Genomic DNA, 26,834 nt, shown 5'->3' on the forward strand with positions numbered 1-26,834 from the left:
TCTATTGGTTCTCTTAAAGTGACAGGCTCACTACATTTCCATGAAGATGACTGACAAAAACCCATCACTGAACAGCCCACAGTTTGCCAGACACTCTTTTGAGCAAAAATGGTTTTCCAGGGAAAAGTTTAGCTCACAACTCAAACAATCACACAGTGCTTTTCTTTGAGATTCCCATTGTGCTTTGGTGTGCAGCAGACATGCTTTATATATACGCCCCATTTTGTCACATAGAATATTAAAAAGACATGTACTCAAAGGTCAAGGTTTTATAAAATGAGTCACTTTTATTACTTCATCAAGGACATCATTAAGTAAACTGGTTTTATTTTTCTGTGAGTGTGACTCATCAGATGAGTCTGCAGTCACATTTACTCTGTATACATAAGAAGCCATCTATGTGAGGCTCATTCCAAAGGCTCCTGGGATACTGCCCTTTCCTTAAAACCATTAATGGCACCCACTACCTACAGTGATAGTCTCTAAAATCTTTAATTACCTACTCAATCAGTTTTTTTTTTTTTAATTAAGGAGTTTGTGATAGTAAAATTCCAAGTATTCCTAATGGCCTATTGGGGCTGGTTGTATAACCTCCTCTGGTGAGCGAAGCTGGATGATGAGGTCATGGTTTGCGATGGGAAATAAAATAGGGAACAAATTTTTGACTTAATGTTCACAATTCTCTTGGAGACATTGATCAGTGTTCAGTCCTGATTCATTGCAGAAGCTTCAAGAGACAAAGAGCTGAACGGCTCATGTCACTGGCTCCAGGGGGATACCACGGAGCAAGGGTAGTTATCAGGGAAGAAGCCCAGGAAGGTGAAAGGAGGTCTCTGCTGATCATGATAGGTCATACCCTCCTGGGGATACAGTCCACCTCTGACTGACCCCAGGCTTGGCTGTTAAGCCCAATGCGTTGAGAGGACAAAAATCATGGAGGGTCACTCCTGCTCCTTCTCACACCTTGCATCCTGCCCAAGTCCTTAATAATTCCCCTTCCATCAGCACCAACGGGGTCACTAATTTAATCGGTTGGGCCCAGGATATTGATGAGGTCACGTTTACTAGTCAGAGAGGTTACTATGACTTAAAAGTGGGCTCTCATGCAACGCTCCCCATATTCTTGCATCCATAGCAAGTGGAGAGCAAAGAGGGCTTGTCTCCTGAGAGGTTTCCCCCTCTTTTATTCCTGTTTTGATCCTTGGTTAATGAGTAAGCAGGGTGAGGACTTACAGACTTTCTCTCCTTTCTCTTGGCACATTGAACAGGCTGGTCCTAAGACTGAGAACTGAGAAACAGAAAGGCCGTAAAAGATGCTCCTTAGGCTTGAAATCTAAATTATATGTTCAAATCCAGCTTTTACCGGAGTTCATTGCACTGGGTTTATTTAGGTTTGCACAGCAACTATAAAGAGGTTGTTGAGTTTCATTATGCTCTTGGGAACTTTGTGTAAAACTCCATCAGAAATCCCATGGAAGGGAGAGACAGAGTACACTTCAAGCATTCCTCTGACCCTGGTTTTAATACCATCCACGTATCACAATGCCCCTCACACCTTTCTCCATTGTCCTGCTTGTATCTGCTCAGTGCCTACCACAATGCCCATCTCATAACAATAAATATGTCTGAAACAACTAAACAAAGAACAAAAGGGTACCATCCCTGGTTCAATCATTAGTCATTCCCTTTTCCTGAACCAATCTCAACCCGGGTCTTCACAAACAAAAGGGTGATGGCCACAGATAGCTGGAACTACAGCTCACATTTACTGAGAGAAATATGAACACAAGCTTACTTAATCATCACAACAACCTCATAGGGAGCAAACATGACACATGAACAAGATAGAGCTTTAAAAGGTCGAATAACTTGACCAAGGTAATAAAGATGGTACATCAAAGAGTAGGGACTAAAATCAGGTCTTTCTCATTCCAGTCATAGCTCATAATTCTATATTCCCTCTGAGTTCCTAAAGCATTTTCATTTCGTAATCAGAAGGAAATAAAGATATATGTTGACATTAGAATTATGAGGTAAAGATATTATTATCTAAGATATTACCTAACGACAACAGCAACAAAAATGGAAACAAAGGAAAGAAATTTCCGAAAGAAGGGCGAAGAAATTCTTTGTAAAATATTCAAGATTGCAAAGGTACTTGAAACATAAACTGACTACCTTTATTCGTGGCCTGTGGGCTTCTATACTGTTTACTTCGAAGATTCTAAGAAAGGCATATGTCATTTATGCAGAGTTATACCCTCCTGGCTTTAGATAATCAACATTATTCATTGAAAATTAACTTTACACTGGATTCCTCTAAGGAATTGTTGTCTTTAGCAGGAATTATGTGCTACTAATAATTTTTAATGCACAATATTACAATGGGTATTTCAAATTTCAAGTTCAGGTCTGTACTGTGCTTAGATCCTTAAGGTGTTCTATTGATACTGAGCCATTCTCCTATGTGTAATACACAATGTTTGACCCTGAAAGAATGATGCTCATTTTTGCCTATGTCTTTATTTCTGAGAAGTGCATAGAACACTGTATGCATTCAATCTGTTACTAATAATGATAATGACCTCAACTGATATTTGAGTTGCTAGAATCCAGTCCTTAAGAGCAACACAGAAGCCAGTCAGCATTCAGGTTCTGAAATATTATATTTGCTACGTGATCAAAGGTCAAAGTTGCCTCCATTTTCAGGTGAAGAAGTAAAGACTATTAACTAACATTAGTAATCATTTTTTTCAATATTTCTGAAAAGGTTTCTGCCCACCTCATCATACTGCTTTGAAAATCAGTCTTTGAGAATAATCCAAGTAAAGTGTACTGAAACACTAAACAGAAAGCTGCATTGCAGGAAGTCCTTCACAGCCATGAGCCATTCCACACAACAGCCTGTGAGGCAGGACACTTGCTGAATCATATTTCAGAAATGGAGTCACTGAGGTAAAGAGAAAGGTGTCTTATGATGGGGTCAACACAGATAAAATACACAGAGGGCCTTCCATGGAACTCCAAAAGCAGAGCTCCCGTTTTGCAGATAAGAATCATTCCATGATAGCAATTATCACAGACAAGAGGGCATTATCTTATTAATGAAAACCCTATTGCAAAAGACACATATGTTAAGCAAAAAATAATAATAAAGTATCAAATCTATGGGTACTCAAAGAGTTCCAAAGAATCCTTGGTTTATTTTCTTGAAATACATCTCATTTTTATTTTTATTTTTTAATTTTTTACAATTTCTTTATTTTATTTTATTTATTTTTGGCTGCCTTGGGTCTTTGTTGCTGTGCACGGGCTTTCTCCAGTTGTGGCGAACAGGGGCTACTCTTCATTGCAGTGAGCGGGCTTCTCATTGCGGTGGCTTCTCTTGTTGCGGAGCATGGGCTCTAGGCACGCGGGCTTCAGTAGTTGTGGCATGCAGGCACAGTAGTTGTGGTTCATGGGCTCTAGAGCACAGGCTCAGTAGTTGTGGCCCAAGGGCTTAGTTGCTCTGCGGCATGTGGGATCTTCCCGGACCAGGGCTCAAACCCGTGTCCCCTGCACTGGCAAGCGGATTCTTAATCACTGTGCCACCAGGGAAGGCCCTACACCTCATTTTTAATCCCATGAAATTCCCTCTCCTTTATCCTCTTCCTCCACAAAATTTTTATACCACATTAAATGAGCAATGATTTTATTTCACTAAATTTGCTCAGGACTACATACTGCATACAAGTTTAGGGTGAATTTGATCGATGGACTCGTGATGAAGAACCAAGCAGAACCAAAAAAACACATGAAATGTTGGGGTTTAAGACCTACATGCAGGGACTTCCCTGGTGGCGCAGTGGTTAAGAATCCGCCTGCCAATGCAGGGGACACAGGTTCGAGCTCTGGTCCAGGAAGATTCCACATGCCGCAGAGCAACTGAGCCCATGTGCCACAACTACTGAGCCCTCGTGCCACAACTACTGAAGCCCGCGCTCCACAACAAGAGAAGCCACCGCAATGAGAAGCCCACGCACCACAATGAAGAGTAGCCCCTGCTCGCCCAACTAGAGAAAGCCCACACGCAGCAATGAAGACCCAACGCAGCCAAAATTAAATTAATTAATTAAATAAAAATTTTTTTAAAAGACCTACATGCAGCACATAAGCACTGGGGGATATCTGCTTAAGGCATTTGTGAAGGAGAACTGAATCTACTTGATAATGTCTCATCAGAGGCACAAATCATATCCTGGGCTTTTTTTAAGAGTGGGGAAAAAAAGAAAGAGAAGAAAAGAAACAAACAAATAAACCCATTTAATATACAATTTAAAATCTGGCCTTTCCAATCCTTTCCCTTTTGATATTATCAGATAAAACAGCAGAGAGATAAATAAATTCCTTTCCATCCCCAACACTACCCAATAAGTATGCTTCCTCCTTTAAAGAAGAGTGTGCTTCCCTTGAAAAACACACAGTGGCTCTAACCTAGTTTGTTACTGTCCTAGTAAAAACACCTACAAAATGAAGCTTCTTAAATTTCGATAATTAAAGAATGTTACACAGAAAAGAACTTCCAAGACCAGCCCAATCACTTCTTTTTAGGTACAAAAACTAAGGCCCAGGGAGGTTAAGAGATTTGTTCAAAATCATAGTTAGTTAATGGCAGAGCTGGGATGGAGAAGAACCCAGTCAGAGGGAAGAAACAATGTGACCCCTCTTGCTGCTAAAAGAATGTACTGGTTTCAGTCTTTATTTCTCTGGCACAGCCAGAAAGACAGCTACATAAGGAAGAGATCGCCCTTGGCAGGAACAGAAAGGCACTGGCCTGTGATACAAAGGCAGCTGGTGCCGAGAGGGTGCTTTCCTCAGGTTTCCCCTGATGCCACATCAGGGACATGAGTACCCAGGACTCCTCCTGTCCTCTGGAGCTTACGTCTTTCCACAATAAAGAATATCAAAGCCATCACACGTCGGGTGGCAACAGGCTTTAGTGTGATCTAGAAGCCTCCCCACGCTCACAAGGAAAGAGAACGAGAGCCAGTGTTTTCTCCTTGTCTTTCGAGAAGCTCCAGTAGAAGCTCCAGATAAGACAGCTGAAACTCCTCTGTGACAGGATCAGAAATGACAGGGAATGCTCCCGAACTGGCAGGGCTGCCCACCACTGCAGGCTGCGCATCACCCTAAGACAAGACAAATCCGCTTCCACACCACTGGAGTTCCCCAGGGCACTCACCTTCATGCTCACAGCGATCAAAACGCACAGGCTGTCCAGCCTGAACCACAGGACTCTCTGTACTATTCTGCTCAGTGGAATAAGGGAACATAGGGAACAACTCACCACTCAAAACACACAAGGAAGAGGCACATCTTCCCAAGACGTTCGCTCCAGGGAGGAACGGGGGAGGACGCAGGGCAAGGTGGTAATAAGAAAGGCGGGAGAGGTGGCTGAAAGTATGGAAGAGGCAGAGACATGCTATGTTCTTTAGATCTGGGGACACAGCGGATCAACCCCACGCAGCCTTCACTACTCACTCACATGCCTGGAAACCAACAGATGGCATCTCTCATTGCCAAGTTCTAACGCATTTCATGTTCCTGCTCAGCATCGGGACACTGGGCTTGCCAAATACCAATAAATACAGCCAGTGAGGTGAGTGTAAGAATCCACAGCTACACCCTCTGCCTTCCTTGCAAGGACTCTTTCCTTGCAGCAAGGAAAACACTCATTCTACAGTAGGTGAATTTCCACACAAGGCGGCAGGGATGCGGGTCCAGACATGTACACTGAAGGTGACCAGTGTTCATAAGAAATATTTCTTTTCTAGTATAAAAAACAGAGAAGTGACCCCTAGGGGTTACTCACATCTATTATTCAATAGAGCTCACTAGGAGTACGGCAGCCATTAATTCTCATCCTAGTGGATCGTCCACAGAGCAGCTATTATATTCAGATACTAAGGCAACCTAGAAAATAAAACTGACACTTTTTGATATTAGTCCTTGAATACTAGGGCCCAAAACTCTTGAGTTGAAAAGTTTTGATTCCTATCAACCAGCCACCTTAGTGCTTGGGCTTCTTTCTTGGATTGTTGGAAGCTTGGTATCCACATCTCTCGCAAAGAGCTCCGACGTGGGGCGAGGGGTGAGAAAGCAAACGCTGTAGGCTCTGGACAGCTCAGGTGGGTAATGTCTGCCTTCCATCGTTTGAGTGGTAAGCCCTGCATTGAGAGACGGGGCGGGGGGGAGAATTAAAAACATAAGATAAGTTAACACAGGTCTCATGTTCCCTAAAGCAAGTACCTTCACTCCATAGAGTCCACAAAGTTACGCGCTGAACAGTTGAAGGAGAAAGAATCTAACATTGAGAGTATTCTGTGCACTAGATACTTCGCTAGGCGTGTTACATAGCTTGTCTCATTCAGTCCTTCAATCCATTCAACATAAACAGTCTCGTGCCAAAGTACAGTCTTATGGAATTTTATTTATTTATTTTTAATATTTATTTATTTATTTGGCTGCGCCGGTTCTTAGTTGCGGCATACGGGCTCTTAGTTGCGGCATGTGGGATCTAGTTCCCTGACCAGGGATCAAACCCGGGCCCCCTGCATTGAGAACGAGGAGTATTGGCCACTGGGTCACCAGGGAGGTCCCATTTATGGAATTTTAGAACACAGGGAAAAAGGAAGAGATTCTACAACATTCCTAAGAGGAAAAGACCAATTCTGAGGGTCAGAAGTTAGGATGGTTTTGGATTTCTGGACAGTAACACTGGAAGTTAAAAAGCAGTGGTGAAATTCATTGATGAATATTAACATTAGTAAGCACAACTTTAAGGAGAAAAAGGGTATTTGCATAGCCTCAAAATACCTCCCCCCCACATATTTATTAATTATTGTGGTGTTTTAACATATGTCCACAAATTATTTAATATTCCTCCCTCAAGGAGGTGAAGCTTAATTCCCCTCCCTTTGAGTGTGGGCTGGACTTAGTGACTCGCTTAGTGGAAAGAGAAAATTAGTAACTTCACAGAGGAAAAATCTAGCAGACACCAAGTGATCAAAGTTAGCATCACCAGTAACATGTCATGTTGATATCATTTATCCTCTGATATGATACGATGAGAAGACCTTTCTCACCTCTGTGGTATTATTCTCTCAAATCCAAAACCCAAGTCTTAACATGAGAAAACATCAGAGAAACCCTACGGAGGGACATTCTACAAAGTACTGACCAGTCCTCTTCAAAAATGTCAAAGTTATTAAAAATAAGGAAAGACTGCACAACTGTCACAGACTTAAGGAGTCTAAGGCGACATGAGGAGTGATTACAATCTGGTATCCTGGATCCGATCCTGGAACAGACAAAGGATATGAGTGGAGAAGCTGGTGAAATAGGACTGAAGTCTGTAGTTCAGTTCCTAGTAGTATTAACAGTCATATTAGTTTCTCGGTGTTGAGAAGTGTGCCGTGGTTATGTAAAATGTTAACATTAGAAGAAGCCAGGTGAAGAGAATTCAGGAACTCTGTACTATCTTTGTAACTCTTCTGTCAATCTAAAATCATTTCAAAATTAAAAGTTTTTTTTTTAAGCCAATAACAAAATGCCTTCAAAATTCTGAGAAAAACTGATGACCACTTTAATAGTTTACATTCAGCTGAACTATAGTTTAAATGTTAAAATAAAATGAAGACATTTCAGACAACCCCCATACACCAGGAAGCTATATGAGGAACAATCAACCCACAAAAGAGGGAAAGCTAAGAAAAAAAGGAAGAAAACATACAGGAAACAGAGATGTCAACACAACAGAAAAAGACAAGGAGATTCCCAAAACACTGGGGAAGGGAGATCTCAGGCTGATGTTCTACACAGTGTAGAGGGCACCAGACGTACTGACGTATGTCAGAAGGCTCCGGGAGAGATTTACTCAGCAAGATGAAATGAACTGGATGCCTGGTATAGCTGAATGTCTTCAAAGGAGATTTCAACAATCAACAAGGATTGAATTAGTGATTAAAATTTTAAAATAAGTAAGAAATAAGACAAGTATTAACTAGAAGGAAACCAAAAGCTGTACAAAGGGAAACAAATCATAGTATACTACATTGCTTGTATCTATAACCAGAGAAACACTGAATATCGAAAAATTAGTGTATAAGAGCATGTTATTTAGAAACATTGAGTAATAACCAAAATAATTAGCTAACTATGGTGATAAGTGGCTGCTTCTAGGGAAGGAGAAAAGGGAAAAGAAGTAGAAGACTTTTTTTTTAAACTAACTTTGCAGAACTATTTGATACTTTAACCTATGCACATGTACATCTTTTTCTAAAAAAAATTTTTTTTTACTGTGAAGATAGTAGGGTTTCGGGGGTGGAGTCAAGATTGCGTACTAGGAGGATGTTGAATTCACATCCTCCCACAACCAGGGCACCTACCAGGCACCAGTGGGTGACCACGGACACCTAAGGGGACGGGAGGAACCCCCAGCGACCGGGTAGGACGTGGAGTGTTGGGGGGAATGAGGGGGGAGGAGAAGTGGAGGCGGGACAGGACTGGAGCCCCTGAGGGGTGGCTGGGGGAGGGGAAGGGGTCCCACACCTGAAGGGGTAAATTGTGGGACCACTGGGAGGGCAGAGGATCAAAAGGGAGCATGGACAGGTCTCCCCCGCCCACTTGGGCCCCCCGGAGCCTGCTGAGATCCTGGGCCTGATCTTCTGCCCACCAAGGCCTCCTCCAGCTGCGCGGGTCCTGAGGGAGTGGGAGGAGGGAAGGGGGAGCAAAGTAAAGGCCCAGGGGACCTGGCACCCCTGGGGGGCGGCTGGGGGAGGGGAGGAGTTCCTACACCCAGCGGGATCCACCCACAGTTAGGGGTCCAGTGGGGACAGGGGAGACGCTGGCGGAGACCCTTGAGGTGTGGCACGGAGGAACAGAAGGGAACATGGCCAGCGCTTTCCCTGTCCACTTAGGCACCGGAGAGCCTCTTGGGCTGCCAGGCCTACTCCTCTGCCCGCAGAGCCCAAGCCCCGCCCCTAACCCCCACCCAGGGCCTTACCTCCAAACTCCGGAACTCCACACTTCTGAGGTCCTGCTTTGGATCTGCAGCGTCTCCCCTTCCGCGCAGGTCCTAAGCAGGGGCCCCACCCTATGCTTGAATATTGCCCCACCTAGGCCCTGCCCCCAATGCCTTTTCCAGTTGCATGGGTCCTGAGCCCAGGCCCTGCCCCATGCTCAAATGTCACCACCCCAGACTAGATCCCGCCCCACCCTAAACCCCGCCCCTACCTAACTTCCACCCCGGCCTAAACTCCGCCCCTCATAACCAAGGCTTTTTTTTTCTTCTTTTTTCCTCTTTTAGATTGGGGTTCTGTTTTACCTTGCTGTTGATTCATTTATATTTTTATGTTTTCTAATAAATCTTTTATTTTTCTAATTTTATTTTATTCTTTATACTTTGTTATTGTTCTGCTCCTTTTGGCTTGTTCCCCCCCTTTTTTTTTCTGTTGTGGTTTTGTTTTACCTTGTTGCAGTTGTTTAAATTATATTCTTATTATTCCTAATATATTGTTTATCTTTTTAATTTTATTTTGTTTTTTATTCTTTGTTATTATACTGCTCTTTTTTTTTTTTGCTGCGCCATGCAGCTTGCGGGATCTTGGTTCCCATGCCAGAGGTCGGGCCTGAGCTCCTGTGGTGGGAGCTCTGAGTCCAAAGCATTGGACTAACAGAGAACCTCAGACCCCAGGGAATATTAACCAGAGTGAGGCCTCCCGAAGGTGCTCGTATCGGCACCAAGACCCGGCTCTATCCAACTGCCTGCAAACTCCAGTGCTGGATGCCTCAGGCCAAACAACCAGCAAGACAGGAATACAGCCCCACCCATCAAAAAAAAAAAAGATACGACAAAAAAATATGTTACAGACGAAGAAGCAAGGTAAAAACCTAAAAGACCATATAAATGAAGACGAAATAGGCAACCTACCTGAAAAAGAATTCAGAGTAATGATAGTAAAGATGATCCAAAATCTCAGAAACAGAATGGAGAAAATACAAGAAACATTTAACAAGGATCTAGAAGAATGAAAGAGCAAACAAACAGTGATGAACAACACAATAACTGAAATTAAAAACACTCTAAAGGAATCAATAACAGGATAAATGAGGCAGAAGAACGGATAAGTGAGCTGGCAGATAAAAAGGTGGAAATAACTGCCAAGGAGCAGAATAAAGAAAAAAGAATGAATGAAAAGAATTGAGGGCAGTCTCAGAGACCTCTGGGACAACAGTAAATGCACCAACATTTGAATTATAGGGGTCCCAGAAGAAGAAGAGAAAAAGAAAGTGTCTGAGAAAATATTTGAAGAGGTTACAGTTGAAAACGTCCTTAACATGGGAAAGAAAATAGTCACACAAGTCCAGGAAGCACAGACAGTCCCATACAGGATAAACCCTAGGAAAACACACCAAGACACATATTAATTAATCAAACTAGCAAAAATTAAATTCAAAGAAAAAATATTAAAAGCAGCAAGGGAAAAACAAAACATAACATACAAAGGAATCCCCGTAAGGTTAACAGCTGATCTTTCAGCAGAAACTCTGCAAGCCAGAAGGGAGTGGCAGGACACATTTAAAGTGATGAAAGGGAAAAACCTACCACCAAGATTACTCTACCCAACAAGGATCTCGTTCAGATTCGATGGAAAAATCAAAAGCTTTACAGACAAGCAAAAGCTACAAGAATTCAGCACCACAAAACCAGCTTTACAACAGATGCTAAACGAACTTCTCTAAGTGGGAAACACAAAAGAAAAAGACAGACAAAAACAAACCCAAATCAATTAAGAAAATGGTAATAGGAACATACATATCGATAACCACCTTGAATATAAATGGATTAAATGCTCCAACCAAAAGACAAAGACTGGTTGAATGGATACAAAAACAAGACCTGTATATATATGCTGTCTACAAGAGACCCACTTCAGACTTTGGGACACATGGAAATAAAAACAAAATAAACAAATGGGACCTAATGAAACTTAAAAGCTTCTGCACAGCATAGGAAACCATAAACAAGATGAAAAGACAACCCTCAGAATGGGAGAAAATACTTGCAAACGAAGCAACTGACAAAGAATTAATCTCCAAAATATACAAGCAGCTCATGCAGCTCAATATCACAAAAACAAACAACCCAATCCAAAAATGGGCAGAAGACCTAAATAGACATTTCTCCAAAGAAGACATACAGATGGCCAACAAATACATGAAAAGATGCTTAACATCACTAATCATTAGAGAAATGCAAATCAAAACTACAGTGAGGTATCACCTCACACCAGTCAGAATGGCCATTATCAAAAAATCTAGAAACAATAAATGCTGGAAAGGGTGTGGTGAAAAGGGAACCCTCCTGCACTGCTGGTGGGAATGTAAATTGATACAACCGCTATGGAGAACAGTATGAAGGTTCCTTAAAAAACTAAAAATAGAACTACCATATGACTCAGCAATCCCACTACTGGGCATATACCCTGAGAAAACCATAATTCAAAAAGAGTCATGTACCACAATGTTCACTGCAGCGCTATTTACAATAGCCAGGACATGGAAGCAACCTAAGTGTCCATCGACAGATGAATGGATAAAGAAGATGTGGCACATATATATACAATGGAATATTACTCAGCCATAAAAAGGAACGAAATTGAGTTATTTGTAGTGAGGTGGATGGACCTAGAGTCTGTCATACAGAGTGAAGTAAGTCAGAAAGAGAAAAACAAATACCATATGCTAATGCATATATATGGAATTTTAAAAAGCGGTACTGATGAACAGAGTGGCAGGGCAGGAATAAAGACGCACATGTAGAGAATGGACTTGAGAGCACAGAGGGGGAAGGGTTAAGCTGGGATGAAGGGCTTCCCTGGTGGTGCAGTGGTTAAGAATCTGCCTGCCAATGCAGGGGACACAGGTTTGAGCCCTGGCCCGGGAAGATCCCACATGCCACAGAGCAACTAAGCCCGTGCGCCACAACTACTGAGCCTGAGCTCTAGAGCCCGCAAGCCACAACTACTGAGCCCACGTGCCACAACTACTGAAGCCTGCACGCCTAGAGCCTGTGGTCCGCAACAAGAGAAGCCACAACAATGAGAAGCCCGCGCACTGCAACGAAGAGTAGCTCCTGCTCACAGCAACTAGAGAAAGCCTGCACACAGCAACAAAGACCCAACACAGCCAAAAATAAATAAATACATAAATTTATTAAAAACAAAAAGCTGGGACGAAGTGAGAGAGTGGCATGGACATATATACACTACCAAATGTAAAATGGATGGCTAGTGGGAAGCTGCAGCATAGCACAGGGAGATCAGCTCAGTGCTTTGTGACGACCTAGAGGGGTGGGATAGGGAGAGTGGGAGGGAGGCTCAAGTGGGAGGGGATATGGGGATATATGTATACATAAAGCTGATTCACTTTGTTGTACAACAGAAACTAACACAACATTGTAAAGCATTTATGCTCCAATAAAGATGTGAAAAAAAAAGATAGTAGGGTTTATAATGTGTCAGGTTTGTAATGATTAGACTCTTCATACATACTAAATTTAGAAAGCAGAGCAGAAAAACCAATCTGAAATATAACAATGTAGGTGCCTACCTACGGTTGGATGAGCATATTCTCTTTCCTTAAAACTCCAATAGAAAACATATGAGAAGACACTAAGGGTGTTCAGCCTGAAAAAGAGATGACTTTGAGTGAACATAAAGCTTGTTTTGAAACATCTATAGGGACTATAGGGGACTTCCCTGGTGGTCCAGTGGTTAAGAATCCACCTTCCAATGCAGGGGATGGGGGTTCTATCCCTAATTGGGGAACAAAGATCCCACATGCTGCAGGGCAACTAAGCTGGCGCACGGCAACTACTGAGCACGTGGGCCACAATTAGAAAGCCCGCACGCCGCAGCTGAGGATCCCACATGCCACGATGAAGATCCCACGTGCCACCTTGAGTTACACACCGATTCCTTGACCAAATCACTGAAGCCAGGAGGATACAAGTACCTGCCTCCTGACCAATCGTGGTGACCAGGGAGGCAAGGCCACACATGATGACACCTCCCTTTCTAATTACATGTCTAGAAGAGTAAGGCAGAAGCAGAATCTGAGGAGAAGGGGCAGTTCTGTCCCAGAAGACAGGAAGAGTGCTAGGCAGATAAAATAAATGTTCCTACATACACAAGTGAGAATCTGAGTTAGCTGGGAGAACATCTTAAAATTAAACCGCGAATCTTGCTATCGTTCCACATGTGGTAAATTGAGAGGTGAACATGTGTCTTCTGAAAGAGCTTTCTGGGAGTTTATGATAGGTATCCTAACCACGGAGAAGCCCCTCTTATATAATGGTGTGTTACTTGTGTAACACGTGTGTGTGTAACTAGGCACCACAGGCCCAAGGGTAATAATAGGGAAATAAATAAAAGCATAGATCCACCAAATCAAACTTTAAATAAATAAAATAAGTTAGGCACATCCGGGCGCTCCTGCGCCGGCCGCGGGCTGCATAATTGATGGAGGGCCGGGCGCAGTTCTGGGTGTCCTGCTGGCACGCTACACCTTTCACAAGTCTACCTGTCCGGGAAGAAATGATGGCAAAATACTCTAACCTTTCCTTGGAGAGTCATAACATATCACTGACTGAACATTCCAATATGCCAGTCGAAAAAAATATCACTTTAGAAAGACCTTCTAATATAGAACTCACATGCCAATTCACGACATCTGGAGATTTGAATTCAGTAAATGTGACTTGGAGAAAAGGTGATGAACTACTTGAGAATAATTATCTCATCAATGCAACAGGAAGCATCCTGTATACCCAATACATGTTCACCATCGTTAATAGCGAACAAATGGGAAGTTATTCTTGTTTCTTTGAGGAGAAAAAGGAACAAAGGGGCACATTTAATTTCAAAGTCTCTGAACTTCATGAAAAAAAGAAACCGTTGATCACTTAGGTAGGGGATTCAGTTGTCTTGATGTGTAAATGTCAAGACTGTTTTCCTTTAAATTGGACCTGGTACAGTAGTAATGGGAGTGTACAGGTTCCTGTTGGTGTTCCAATGAACAATAAGTATGTGATCAATGGAAAAAATGCTAATGAAACAAGGCTCAAGATAATGCAACTTTCAGAGGAAGATCAGGGATCTTACTGGTGCCATGCAATATTCCAATTAGGCGAGAGTGAAGAACACATTGAAATTGTCGTGCTGAGTTATTGGGTGCCCCTCAAAGCATTTCTTGCAATAGCTGCTGAGGTTGTTCTTTTAGTGGCTATTATTCTGCTTTGTGAAATGTACACCCAAAAGAAAAAGAAGCACTCAGATGATGGGAAGGAATGTGAACAAACTGAACAGCTGAAATCAGATGATAGCAATGGTATAGAAAATAATGCTCCCAGGCACAGAAAAAATGAATCTGTGGGCCAGTGAATGAGAAACATCATGTCAAGAGTCACAGGAAGATGTCAAAAAGTTTGGATTTCAGCTTTGTTTCTGCTTCCTGTTAAGAACACGTGAATTTTTATTTTTAAAAGGATGAAAAGTTTATGCAAGATGCTCAGCAGTAGCTTTGTAAATAATATATGCTATTTCAGATCTAAAGATAAAAATAAATAAATAAATAAATAAATAAATAAATAAATAAAATAAGTTAATGTGGGAAAAAAAAAAAAAGATCCCACGTGCCACAACTAAGACCCGATGCAACCAAAACTTTTTTTAAAAAAATAAATAAATATATATTTTTAAATGTGTGGGTGTATATGTTCTTGTAAATAAATAAATAAATAAAAATAAAGGGACTACAGGTGGAAGAGTGAACTAACTTGTTCGGTAGAGCATGAAGGGTAGAGTTGCCTAAATCCTCCCTTCTCTTGAGCACTACTGACAGATGGTCATAGAGCTTGGCTTCCAAGAGCCTGAAACTAGAGTAAGGATTCTTTACCAAGACAAAATTGAGCACAGAAAACCAGAACACAAACCCAAATAGCAAACCATTAGGAAATGCTAAGACTTACAATTTGGGAAGTCTAAACACCAACTGAAAGTTCAAAGGATCAGAAGCAGACTCAAAACTGGGGTTACTATATCCAGAGTTCATGGTTGGGTGGAGACTGTATTTGGAGCAAGACAGCAATCAAATAAGGAGGACTCCAAGCGATTACTACAAAACAGCTCTGGAAAGGCCATTGCTCACCTTTATAGACTGATGGGTACAGACGCAAAGCTGTATCTCACTGAACTAGAGTCAGAAGCAGGTAGCTAAGAATGAACTACAGAAGGGGAAGTCTGAGTTCAATATAAAGACAAATATAACTGTCAAAACTAACAAAAGATAAAATTTGCTACCCTAAAAAATAATGAAATTGCCAGCACTGGGAATGTTCCAACATAAATTAGTGGATGACTTGTTCATGATACTTGAATCACCAGTCAGCTGGAAGCTGTACGGACCACATAACTTCAATGGCCTTCCCAACCCTGACCTTGCATAGCTTTCTACATGAGAAAGTCAGTAGTAATACTCTCTTTCCTTGCCTGCCCACTCAAAGTTCTTCCAACAGTGTAGGATAAAGTTCCATCTGAGGTGACGTCATAGAGAAAAGAATCTTGTGAAATGGACTCTTTTAACTCTAGTGTTCTTCCAGAAATATTTCACAGTGTGACCTGAAGGAAGTGTGTCTGATGAAATAGTTATGACGTATTTAGAAGTGACTAGCTTTCAGCATCCTAAATTGCCTTTCCAGCGGAGGTCCTGGGCAGAAAAACAAGCTGTTCCTAAAGTACAATTAATAAATATTTTGTCTCCAAGGAGAATATGGCTCCTATTTTAACAATAAGGAAAAAGTCAGATAATCTACAAATTCATAACTTTCCTTGAGTTCATCGGGGAACCGAGATCACAACAACCAAGTAAACTAAATCCCAAAGAGTGATATGCCCCTCCAAGGAAAGATGGATACAGGATCTATTTCACCTTTGGCAGAACACAGGAGAATGAGGTGGCTACCACACAAGTAGGTAACAAGAAATCAACTAAAATTTTAACAAATCCTTAAAGGTATGGGCTACCATGTTAGTTTGGAATAGCTGGGAGTTTGCACCAATGAAGAGCTCAAACTCACTCAAAAGCTCTTTTCCATGGACCTCCATCAGATGCCCAGGAAGAAGACTGGGGGCAGCGCAGGACCCTGGAAACAGGCCCCCTCCTTGGCCCAGTGCAGGGAGGGAGACATTCAGGAAGCCCCTTCCATCTACCTAGATTCTTCCCTCACAAAGAGAAAAAGCTTTAAGACACTGAGGAAGCAGGAGCAAGGGGAAAATCTACCTTTCGCCCACGCAAAATTCATCTGTCTCATGGTTTGAGGGAGGCTGGAAACTACTTTAGGCCTAGGATCCTACTGTTATACCAAAGGTCTCCTACCCCTGAGAGGGACACAAAATTCTTTCCCATCCAAACCAACCCCAGATAAAAGGCAAGATTTGGCTGCCATATGAAGGAGAGGCAAGAACAATGAGAAAGCTTCACTCCTGAGGTCCAGGAATGCAAAGCCTGTCTAAGCCTGAGGCTGCCAAGATAACAAAGAACGCACCCTGCCCACACCATGAGCCTACCACTCAGTAACAGGCAACAGCAATTTACTGCCGATGGAGGAGCAAGAGCATGGAGACCTCCTCTGTGACCCAGCAATGCAGGAACTGCCAAGAGCTGAGAGTAGGGGAGAAATGCTGAGAAAAACTATTTCGTCGCAGGTCCCACTGCAAGCACAGGTAATTATTATAATTATCAATAATAATATTTAATTATTTATTATTATAATTATCAATACTGGAATAATTTGAAGTTGTGGAGCACTAAAGGTAACAGTAGCAACACAAACCCAAATTTAGCTCAATTCCTGACTAGACCGACTCAATCCCACAAACACTAACAGCCTGACAGAAAAAGAGGCATGCCCATTTCTGAGAATAAATGTTATTTCCCTCAGTCTCTGTACTTCCGTACATGATGTCCAGCAATCAATCAAAAATCATGAGACATATTAAGCAACAACAACAACACTGTCAAAAGAGAAAGGAATCAATAGAACCAGACTCAAGGATGACTCAGATGTTGGAACAATCAGGCAGGAACTTTAAAATAACTACCATTAATATGTCAAAGAACACAGTGGAAAAGGTAGACAACCGGCATGAATATAAGAGGAATTTCAGCAGAGAGATGTAGTATAAATAAGAGTCAAATGGAAATGGTAGGATTCAGCAGCTTAAGAGATACTGAATTAGGTGATCTCTGAGCTACTTTTAACCCTGACATTCTATGATTCTAAGACCACCACTTCAATAAGGTAAGAGAAGAAAAATCAAAATAATGAAATGGATGGTTTACATGGAGAAAACATGAGGCAACTGGTAATCGCACACTTGGAATTGTTCCCTCATATCTTCAATTTAAAATATTTTTTAAAATGAGAAATTACTACACACCTTTGGTTAGAAAGTAAATTCTATTAACCTAAAGACAGACTGTCTGCTTTGTTTATTTTATTTTTTTTAACAGATCTTTATTGGAGTATAATTGCTTCACAATACTGTGTTAGTTTCTGTTGTACAACAGAGTGAATTAGCCATATGCATACACATGTCCCCGTATCCCCTCCCACTTGAGCCTCCCTCCCATCCTCCCTATCCCACCCCTCTAGGTCACCGCAAAGCACCGAGCTGATCTCCCTGTACTATGCTGCTGCTTCTCACCAGTCAACTACTTTACATTCTGTAGTGTATATATGTCCATGCTACTCTCACTTCACCCCAGCTTCCTCCTCCCACCCCATGTCCTCAAATCCATTTTCTATGTCTACCTCTTTATCCCTGCCCTGCAACTGGGTTCAAAAGTACCAATTTTTTTTTTAAGATTACATATATGCGTTAGCATACGGTATTTGTTTTTCTCTTTCTGACTTATTTCACTCTGTATGACAGACTCTAGGTCCATCCACCTCACTACAAGTAACTCAATTCCATTTCTTTTTATGGCTGAATAATATTCCATTGTATATATGTGCCACATCTTCTTTATCCATTCATCTGTCGATGGACATTTAGGTTGGTTCCATGTCCTGGCTATTGTAAATAGTGCTGCAGTGAACATTGTAGTACATGTCTCTTTTTGAATTATGGTTTTCTCAGGGTATATGCCCAGTAGTGGGATTGCTGGGTCGTATGGTAGTTCTATTTTTAGTTTTTTAAGGAACCTCCATACTGTTCTCCATAGTGGCTGTATCAATTTACATTCCCACCAACAGTGCAAGAGGGTGCCCTTTTCACCACACCCTTTCCAGCATTTATTGTTTCTAGATTTTTTGATAATGGCCATTCTGACTGGCAAGAGGTGATACCTCATTGTAGTTTTGATTTGCATTTCTCTAATAATTAGTGATGTTAAGCACCTTTTCATGTGCCTCTTGGCCATCTGTATGTCTTCCTTGGTGAAATGTCTATTTAGGTCTTCTGCCCATTTTTTAACTGGATTGCTTGTTTTTTTGATATTGAGCTGCATGAGCTGCTTGTATATTTTGGAGATTAATCCTTTGTCTGTTGTTTCATTTGCAAATATTTTCTCCCATTCTGAGCGTTGTCTTTTTGTCTTGTTTATGGTTTCCTTTGTTGTGCAAAAGCTTTTAAGTTTAATTAAGTCCCATTTGTTTATTTTTCTTTTCATTTCCATTACTCTAGGAGGTGGGTCAAAAAAGATTTTGCTGTGGTTTATGTCAAAGAGTGTTTTTCCTATGTTTTCCTCTAAGAGTTTTATAGTGTTCGGGCCTTGAGTCTTTAATCCATTTGGAGTTTATTTTTGTGTTTTGTGTATGGTGTTAGGCAGTGTTCTAATTTCATTCTTTGACATGTAGCTGTCCAGTTTTCCCAGCACCACTTATTGAAGAGGCTGCCTTTTCTCCATTGTATGTTCTTGCCTCCTTTGTCATAAATTAGGTGCCCATATGTGCGTGGGTTTAACTCTGGGCATTCTATTCTGTACCATTGATCTATATTTCTGTTTCTGTGTCAGTACCATACTGTCTTGATTACTGTAACTTTGTGGTATAGTTTGAAGTCAGGGAGCCTGATTCCTCCAACTCCGTTTTTCTTTCTCAAGATTACTTTGGCTATTCGGGGTCTTGTGTGTTTCCATACAAATTGTAAAATTTTTGTTCTAATTCTGTGAAGAATGCCATTGGTAGTTTGATAGGGATTGCACTGAATCTGTAGATAGCTTTGGGTACTATAGTCATTTTCACAATATTGATTCTTCCAATCCAAGAACATGGTATATCTCTCCATCTGTTTATGTCATCTTTGATTTCTTTCATCAGTGTTTTATAGCTTTCTGAGTACAAGTCTTTTGCCTCCTTAGACAGGATTATTCCTAGGTATTTTATTCTTTTTGTTGCAATGGTGAATGGGAGTGTTTCCTTAATTTCTCTTTCTGATTTTTCATTGTTGGTGTATAGGAATGCCAGAGATTTCTGTGCATTAATTCTGTATCCTGCAACCTTACCAAATTCACTGATTAGTTCTAGTAGTTTTCTGGTGGCATCTTTAGGATTTTCTATGTATAGTATCATGTCATCAGCAAACAGTGACAGTTTTACTTCTTCTTTTCCAATGTGTATTCCTTTTATTTCTTTTTCTTCTCTGATTGCTGTGGCTAGGACTTCCAAAACTATGTTGAATAAGAGTGGTGAGAGTGGACAGCTTTGTCTTGTTCCTGATCTTAGAGGAAATGCTTTCAGTTTTTCACCACTGAGTATGATGCTTGCGGTGGGTTTGTCATATACGGCCTTTATTATGTTGAGGTAGGTCCCCTCTATGCCCATTTTCTGGAGAGTTTTTATCGTAAGTGGGTGTTGAATTTTGTCAAAAGCTTTTCTGCATCTACTGAGATGATCATATGGTTTTTATCCTTAATTTGGTAATACGGTGTATCACATTGATTTGCGTATACTGAAGAATCCTTGTATCACTGGGATAAGGCCCACTTGATCATTTTGTATGATCCTTTTAATGTGCTGTTGGATTCTGTTTGCTAGTATTTTTTTCAAGACTTTTGCATCTATGTTCATCAGTGATATTGGTCTATAATTTTCTTTTTTTGTGATATCTTTGTCTGGTTTTGGTATCAGGGTGATGGTGGCTTCGTAGAATGAATTTGGGAGTGTTTCTCCCTCTGCAATTTTTTGGAAGAGTTTGAGAAGAATTGGTGTTAGCTCTTCTCTAAATGTTTGATAGAATTCACCTGTGAAGCTATCTGGTCCTAGACTTTTGTTTGTTGCAAGAGTTTTCATTACGGTTTCAATGTCATTACTTGTGATAGGTCTGTTTATATCTTCTAATTCATCCTGGTTCAGTCTTGGAAAATTGTACCTTTCCAAGACTTTGTCCATTTCTTCGTGGTTTTCCATTTTATTGGCATATAGTTGTTTGTAGTAGTCTCTTATAACCCTCTGTATTTCTGCAGTGTCAGTTGTGATTTCTCCTTTTTCATTTCTAATTTTATTGATTTGCATCCTCTCCCTTTTTTTCTTGATGAGTCTGGCTAAGGGCTTATCAATTTTGTTTATCTTCTCAAAGAGCCAGCTTTTAGTTTTATTGATCTTTGCTATTGTTTTCTTCATTTCTATTTCACTTATTTCTGCTTTGATCTTTTATGATTTCTTTCCTTCTACTGACTTTGGGTTTTCTTTGTTCTTCTTTCTCTAATTGTTTTAAGTGTAGGGTTTGATTGTTTATTTGAGGTTTTTCTTGTTTCTTGATGTGAGATTGTATTGCTAAAAACTGCCCTCTTAGAACTGCTTTTGCTGTGTCCCATAGGTTTTGGGTCATCGTGTTTTCATTATCATTTGTTTCTAAGTATTTTTTTACTTCTTCTTTGATTTCTTCAGTGATCTCTTAGTTATTTAGTAGTGCACTGTTTAGCCTCCATGTATTTGTGTTTTTTACAGTTTTTTTCCTGTAATTGATTTCCAATCTCATAGCATTGTGGTCAAAAAAGATGCTTGATACAATTTCAATTTTCTTAAATTTTCTGAGGCTTGATTTGTGACCCAAGATGTGATCTATCCTGGAGAATGTTCCATGTCCACTTGAGAAGAAAGTGTATTCTGCCACTTTTGGGTGGAATGTTCTATAAATATCAATTAGAACTATCTGCTCTATTGTGTCACTTGTAGCTTTTGTTTCCTTATTTATTTTCTGTTTGGATGATCTGTTCATTGGTGTAAGTGGGGTGTTAAAGTCCCCTACTATTATTATGTTACTGTAGATTTCTCCTTTCATGGTTGTTAGCATGTATTGAGGTGCTCCTATGTTGTGTGCATAAACATTTATAATTGTTATAGCTTCTTCTTGGATTGATCCCTTGATCGTTATGTAGTGTCCCTCCTTATCTCTTGTAACAGTCTTTATTCTAAAGTCTATTTTATCTGCTATGAGTATTGCTACTCCAGTTCTCTTTTGATTTCCATTTGCATGGAATATCTTTTTCCATCCCTTCATTTTCAGTCTGTATGTGTCCCTAGGTCTGAAGTGGGTCTCCTGTAGACAGCATATATATGGGTCTTGTTTTTGTATCCATTCAGCCAGTCTGTGTCTTTTTGTTGGGGCATTTAATCCATTTACATTCAAGGTGATTATCGATATGTATGTTCCTATTACCATTTTCTTAATTGTTTTGGGTTTGTTTTTGTGGGTCTTTTTCTTCTCTTGTGTTTCCCACTTAGAGAAGTTTCTTTAGCATTTGTTGTAAAGCTGGTTTTGTGGTGCTGAATTCTCTTAGCTTTTGCTTGTCTGAAAAGCTTTTGACTTCTCCAACGAATCTGAATGAGATCCTTGCTGGGTAGAGTAATCTTGGTTGTAGGTTTTTCTCTTTCATCACTTTAAATATGTCCTGCCACTCCCTTCTGGCCTGCAGAGTTTCTGCTGAAAAATCAGCTGTTAACCTTATGGGGATTCCTTTGTATGTTATTTTTTGTTTTTCCCTTGTTGCTTTCAATATTTTTTCTTTGAATTTAATTTTTGTTAGTTTGATTAATATGTGTCTTGGTGTGTTTTTCCTTGGGTTTATTCTTTATGGGACTCTCTGCTCTTCCTGGACTTGGGTGATTATTTCCTTTCCCATGTTAGGGAAGTTTTCAACTATAATCTCTTCAAATATTTTCTCAGCTCTCTCTTTTTCTCTTCTTCTTCTGGGACCCCTATAATTCGAACGTTGGTGAGTTTAATGTTGTCCCAGAGGTCTCTGAGAGTGTTTTCAATTCTTTTCATTCTTTTTTCTTTATTCTGCTCCTCGGCAGTTATTTCCACCGTTTTGTCTTCCAGCTCACTTATTTGTTCTTCCTCAGTTATTCTGTTATTGATTCCTTCTAGTGTATTTTTCATTTCAGTTATTGTGTTGTTCATCTCTGTTTGTTTGTTCTTTAGTTCTTCTAGATCTTTGTTAAACATTTTTTTAATTTTCTCAATCCGTGCCTCCATTCTATTTCCAAGATTCTGGATCTTCTTTACTATCATTACTCTGAATTCTTTTTCAGGTAGATTGCCTATTTCCTCTTCATTTATTTGGTCTTGTAGGTTTTTACCTTGCTCCTTCATCTTTGACATAATTTTTTGCCACCTCATTCTTTTTTCTTTTTTTTTAATGAGTGGGATTGTGTTCCTGTCTTACTGGTTCTTTGGCCTGAGGCTTCCAACACTGGAGTTTGTAGGTTATTAGGTAGAGCTGGGTCTTGGCGCTGAGATGAGGAACTCCATGAGACCTCACTCTGATGAATATTCCCTGGGGTCTGAGGTTCTCTGTTAGTCCAGTGGTTCGGACTCGGAGCTCCCACCGCAGGAGCTTCAGCCCGACCCCAGGCTCATGAACCAAGGTCCCGCAAGCCATCTGGGGCAGCAAAATGATAAATAAATAAATAAATAAAATAACAAAGTAAAAAATAAAATTAGACTAGGAAACTTACAGATATGTTAGGAAGAATATAAAAATAAAAATATAGATGAAAAAAAAAATATATAGATGAATCAACAACCGGAAGGTACATCACTACCACAATAGTAAAAAAGAGGAGGAGAGAAAAGAAAAAAACAAAAAAACGCGGGGAGAAAGGCCTTGGCTGTGGAGGGCAGGGCATAAGCAAGGGTGAGGTTTGGGCAGTGGGCGGGGCCTATGCTCTGGACTCACAGGGCTGGAAAAGGCCCTGGGGGCTGTGGCGGGTAGGGCTTAGGCTCAAGGAACAGAAGGGGCCCAGGTGTGCTCCCCACCCCTGGTCTCAGAGGGTGGGGGACCTCACCTGGGAGCCAAGCAAGCTTCCTCGGCTCAAGTGGGTGGGAAAATTGCCCTCCGATCCTCTCCCACTCCTCCCAGATGGCTCCTCCCGCCTGCCTCTCCTGATCTCCCTGGCCTCCCTCCTATGCCCCCAGGACCCATGAGGCCTGGATGGGGCTTTGAAGGGGGGGGTCCCAGCTTGGGAGCTCAGCAGGCTCCCCAGCCCAAGTGGGCCAGGCGAGCGCCCTCCGCTCCTCTCTCGCTCTTCCCGGAGAGTCCCTCCTGCCTGCCTCTCCTGATCTCCCCGGCCTCAAGGGCACTGATACTGTCTGGCCTCCACTTCTCCTAGCCCCTCAGTCCCCCTGTGTCCTACCAGTTCATTTTGGGGTTCCTCCCATCTCCCTGGGCATCAGAGTCTCCCACCAGCAGCCGGCAGGCGCCCTAGTTGTGAGGAGATGCTAACTCTCCATCTTCCCACACCACCATTTATGCTTTGTTTATTTTAAATACAAATAGGAAATCTCTAAATTGTCTTGTCTTTTAGAAGCATGGCATACTGCATATTTCCTTTTTCTTAGAAATCCTCTCCATTTTCATACCTTGTTTATAATTCTAACTTCAAAAGATCATCCAAGTTATTTACATCATATTTAATCTTTAAGAAGAAAAATTTTGACCTGAGGTATGTCTATTGGATGACTTTTAAGAGCTGACATTTATGATACAGGAAGAATAGGTCTTATACTCAGTAGGTATTAGATAAAAGTGTGTTCAAAGAAAAAAATGCAAAGCAGCTCTTTCTCTCCTGGCAGCTGTTCATTTGATAACTTAGGATTATTACTCCTGGTGATGATTTAGTACCATCACTAAAATGACAGGAAGGAGTTTTTTATTAAGGCATAAATTCACAAGGACAAACAAAATAATGGAGACAACAGCAACAAATTTTTGGAAGTTGCCATTTGGTGGCAAATGACTTAGTTGACCTGAGAAAGCTGAGTTCTAAAAAGCAGTGGGAAAGCAGTAAAGCAACTCAGTCTACAATGCAGAGTTCTCAAGATATTAGGAATTTGGTGGCATAAAGAATCTCTGAAAACGGGTAAAAAGATGGGACTAAAACCAGAGAGCTGCTTGTCATTTTTGGTAAGAAGCAATTAAAACCCCAGATCATCACTCTGCACAAACAGGAAACGGGTGTTCCCCACCCCAGAAAAATCAGAGGTGTATCCTCCAATGAAAGTTGAACAGTGGGTCTCTAGACTGGGGGAGAGTGGACACAGATGAGGGTAAGGACGCTGTACTCTAGCTGACACCTCTTCTGTACCTGAACCTCTTATCCTCACCTGTCTCTTGTTCCAGCTGTGTAGGGCTCTAACCAACTGGGCACCTCACCTCCTCCCATGTGACTCAACTTCCTTTCCTGAGATTTAACCATTGAAATCATTGTGAAACTCTTCTCAGCACCCATATCACACATGTACAACCTGAAAGTGAGGAGGAGCTAAGCCCAGTGGGGCAAACTTTTGATCAAAGGGAAACTGGAGCAATGGATAAATTCTCTCCCCTTCTTTACCTTAAAGGAATGGTCCTGAGATACAGTAAATGCTTCTCGGGGTGGGGCCCCAAGGATTAACCAATGCATCCCACTTAGAGGCACTCAGTTCAGTACATTCTCAAACTGGCTCTCGTTCCTTCACTGCTTCACTCACCCGTTCCTCACTCCCCCTTTCTAGGACTGTACCCCCAGTCAAACCAAAGCACAAATGTCTCTGCTTCCATTTCCATTTTCTGTGTTTAAATAGTTGGTACCAGAAGTGGTCCTAGAGAGTATTATTCACCTGATGGCAATAAGGTCCCACTGCCAATAGTAAATTACCAATAAAATTAATAAGGCTGTAAACTGTTCATCATCAGCACTCAGCACATAAGTGAGAAAGGAGTCCCTGCTCAGAGAGCAAATAGCTTATATGCCAAAAGGACCTGAAGGACCTGGTTAGGATGTACAGGCAAGAATTGGGGCATGTGTAAGAGTGTATCTTGAGGTAGTGTATCTTGAGGGTGGGAGGAATATAAGGCTAAACAGGGCATTATGGACCTGGAGGGACTCACTTATGACATGGAACTCAATGTTCTGGCAATGTTCTGAAGCTGGTCCTAATAGCTTGTTGACTGGTTCTTTAAAACTTAGACATGATGACAGTCTACTATAAATGAGATAGAGATGCTTGTGGATGGGCATTAACATAAAAAGTTGACTGGAACAGCTCTGATCTGCTATACAGATACCAAATTCAGCAAGGCAGCTGCAGTTGGGTCTACTGTCAAGTTAAGTAAATGGTCATCCCCCACCGTTTTCCATGATTTATCTTGTTTTTGTCAGTGGTCAGAAAGGTAAATTAAATGTGGGGGGCAGATATGATGGGCCCGTCATAAATCCCATCATAGAGTATGCCTAGTCAGTGCAGTAGAGGAAAAAGGAAGAAATAAAAGACAGATTGAGGGGGACAGGGGAAGAGTAAAATTGTGTTTATTTGTAAATGACATGATCATTTACATAGAAAAATCCTAGGAATTCAAAAAAAAAAAAAAAGATACCAGAACTAATCAGTGAGTTTAACAAGGTTGCAGTATACAAGGTCAAACATACAAAATCAATTTTATTTCTATATACTAGCAACGAACAATTGGAAAATAAAGTTTTTTTAAAAAAAGATACCACTTACTGTGGTATCCAAAAATGTGAACTTCTTAGGGATAAATTTGACCAAAGAGTTATAAAACTTGTACACCAGAAACTACAAAACACTGTTTAAAGAAATTAAAAAGACCTAAATAAATGAACAAATATATCATGCTTATTGATTAAATGTCTCTATATTGTTGTCAATTCTCCCCAAATTGACATATAGATTCAACAAAATCCCAATGAAAATCCCATCAAGGATTTTTGTAGAAACTGACAAAGTGAATCTAAAATTTATGTGGAAAAGCAAAAGACCGAAAATAGTGAAAATAATTTTGAAAAAGAACAAAGTTGGAAGATTAACACTACCTCATTTCAAGACTTATTATAAAGCAACAGTACTCAAATATAGATATACTGATCAGCACAGAAACTGACCCATGCATATATGGCCAATTGATTTTTTAAAAAAGAAGCCAAGGTAATTCAATCAGGGAAGAATAATCTTTCCAGCAAATGAGGCTGATACAATTGGATATCCAAATAAACAAACCTCAACTCTTACATCACACCACAACACAAAAATTAACTCTAAGTGGATCATAGACCTAAATGTAAAAGTTAAAACAGCAAAACTTCTAGAAGAAAACAGAAGCAAATCTTAGAGACCTTGGGTTAGACAAAGATTTTTTTAAACAAGCCACAAAAAGCACAAGCTATAAAAGAAAAAATTTACGAGCTGGACTTCAACAAAATTAAAAACTTTACACTCCTATAGACA

At 40.8% G+C, this 26,834-nt stretch overlaps 2 protein-coding genes across 4 annotated transcripts in view; one reads left to right on the forward strand and one right to left on the reverse strand.

Annotated features, from left to right (window-relative positions):
• FUT10 (fucosyltransferase 10) overlaps positions 1-26,834 on the reverse strand; it is a 145,335-nt gene that overhangs the window by 41,764 nt on the left and 76,737 nt on the right. For 2 of the 3 annotated variants that reach the window (XM_036838609.1, XM_036838608.1), the window contains exon 5: positions 4,075-6,206. In XM_036838609.1, coding sequence (XP_036694504.1) covers positions 5,982-6,206 — 225 coding nt within the window. In that variant the 3' untranslated portion in view covers positions 4,075-5,981. Of the gene's footprint in view, positions 1-4,074; positions 6,207-26,834 lie in introns of those variants that run through there. The other variant, XR_005018157.1, reaches the window with a different exon arrangement.
• On the forward strand, positions 13,563-14,557 carry LOC118888043 (embigin-like). The gene is given in 1 exon segment (XM_036839023.1): positions 13,563-14,557. A coding segment is annotated over 1 exon segment (921 nt). The 3' UTR covers positions 14,484-14,557.

The sequence above is a fragment of the Balaenoptera musculus genome, chromosome 21 (assembly GCF_009873245.2).
Source record: "Balaenoptera musculus isolate JJ_BM4_2016_0621 chromosome 21, mBalMus1.pri.v3, whole genome shotgun sequence".
NCBI lineage: Eukaryota > Metazoa > Chordata > Mammalia > Artiodactyla > Balaenopteridae > Balaenoptera > Balaenoptera musculus.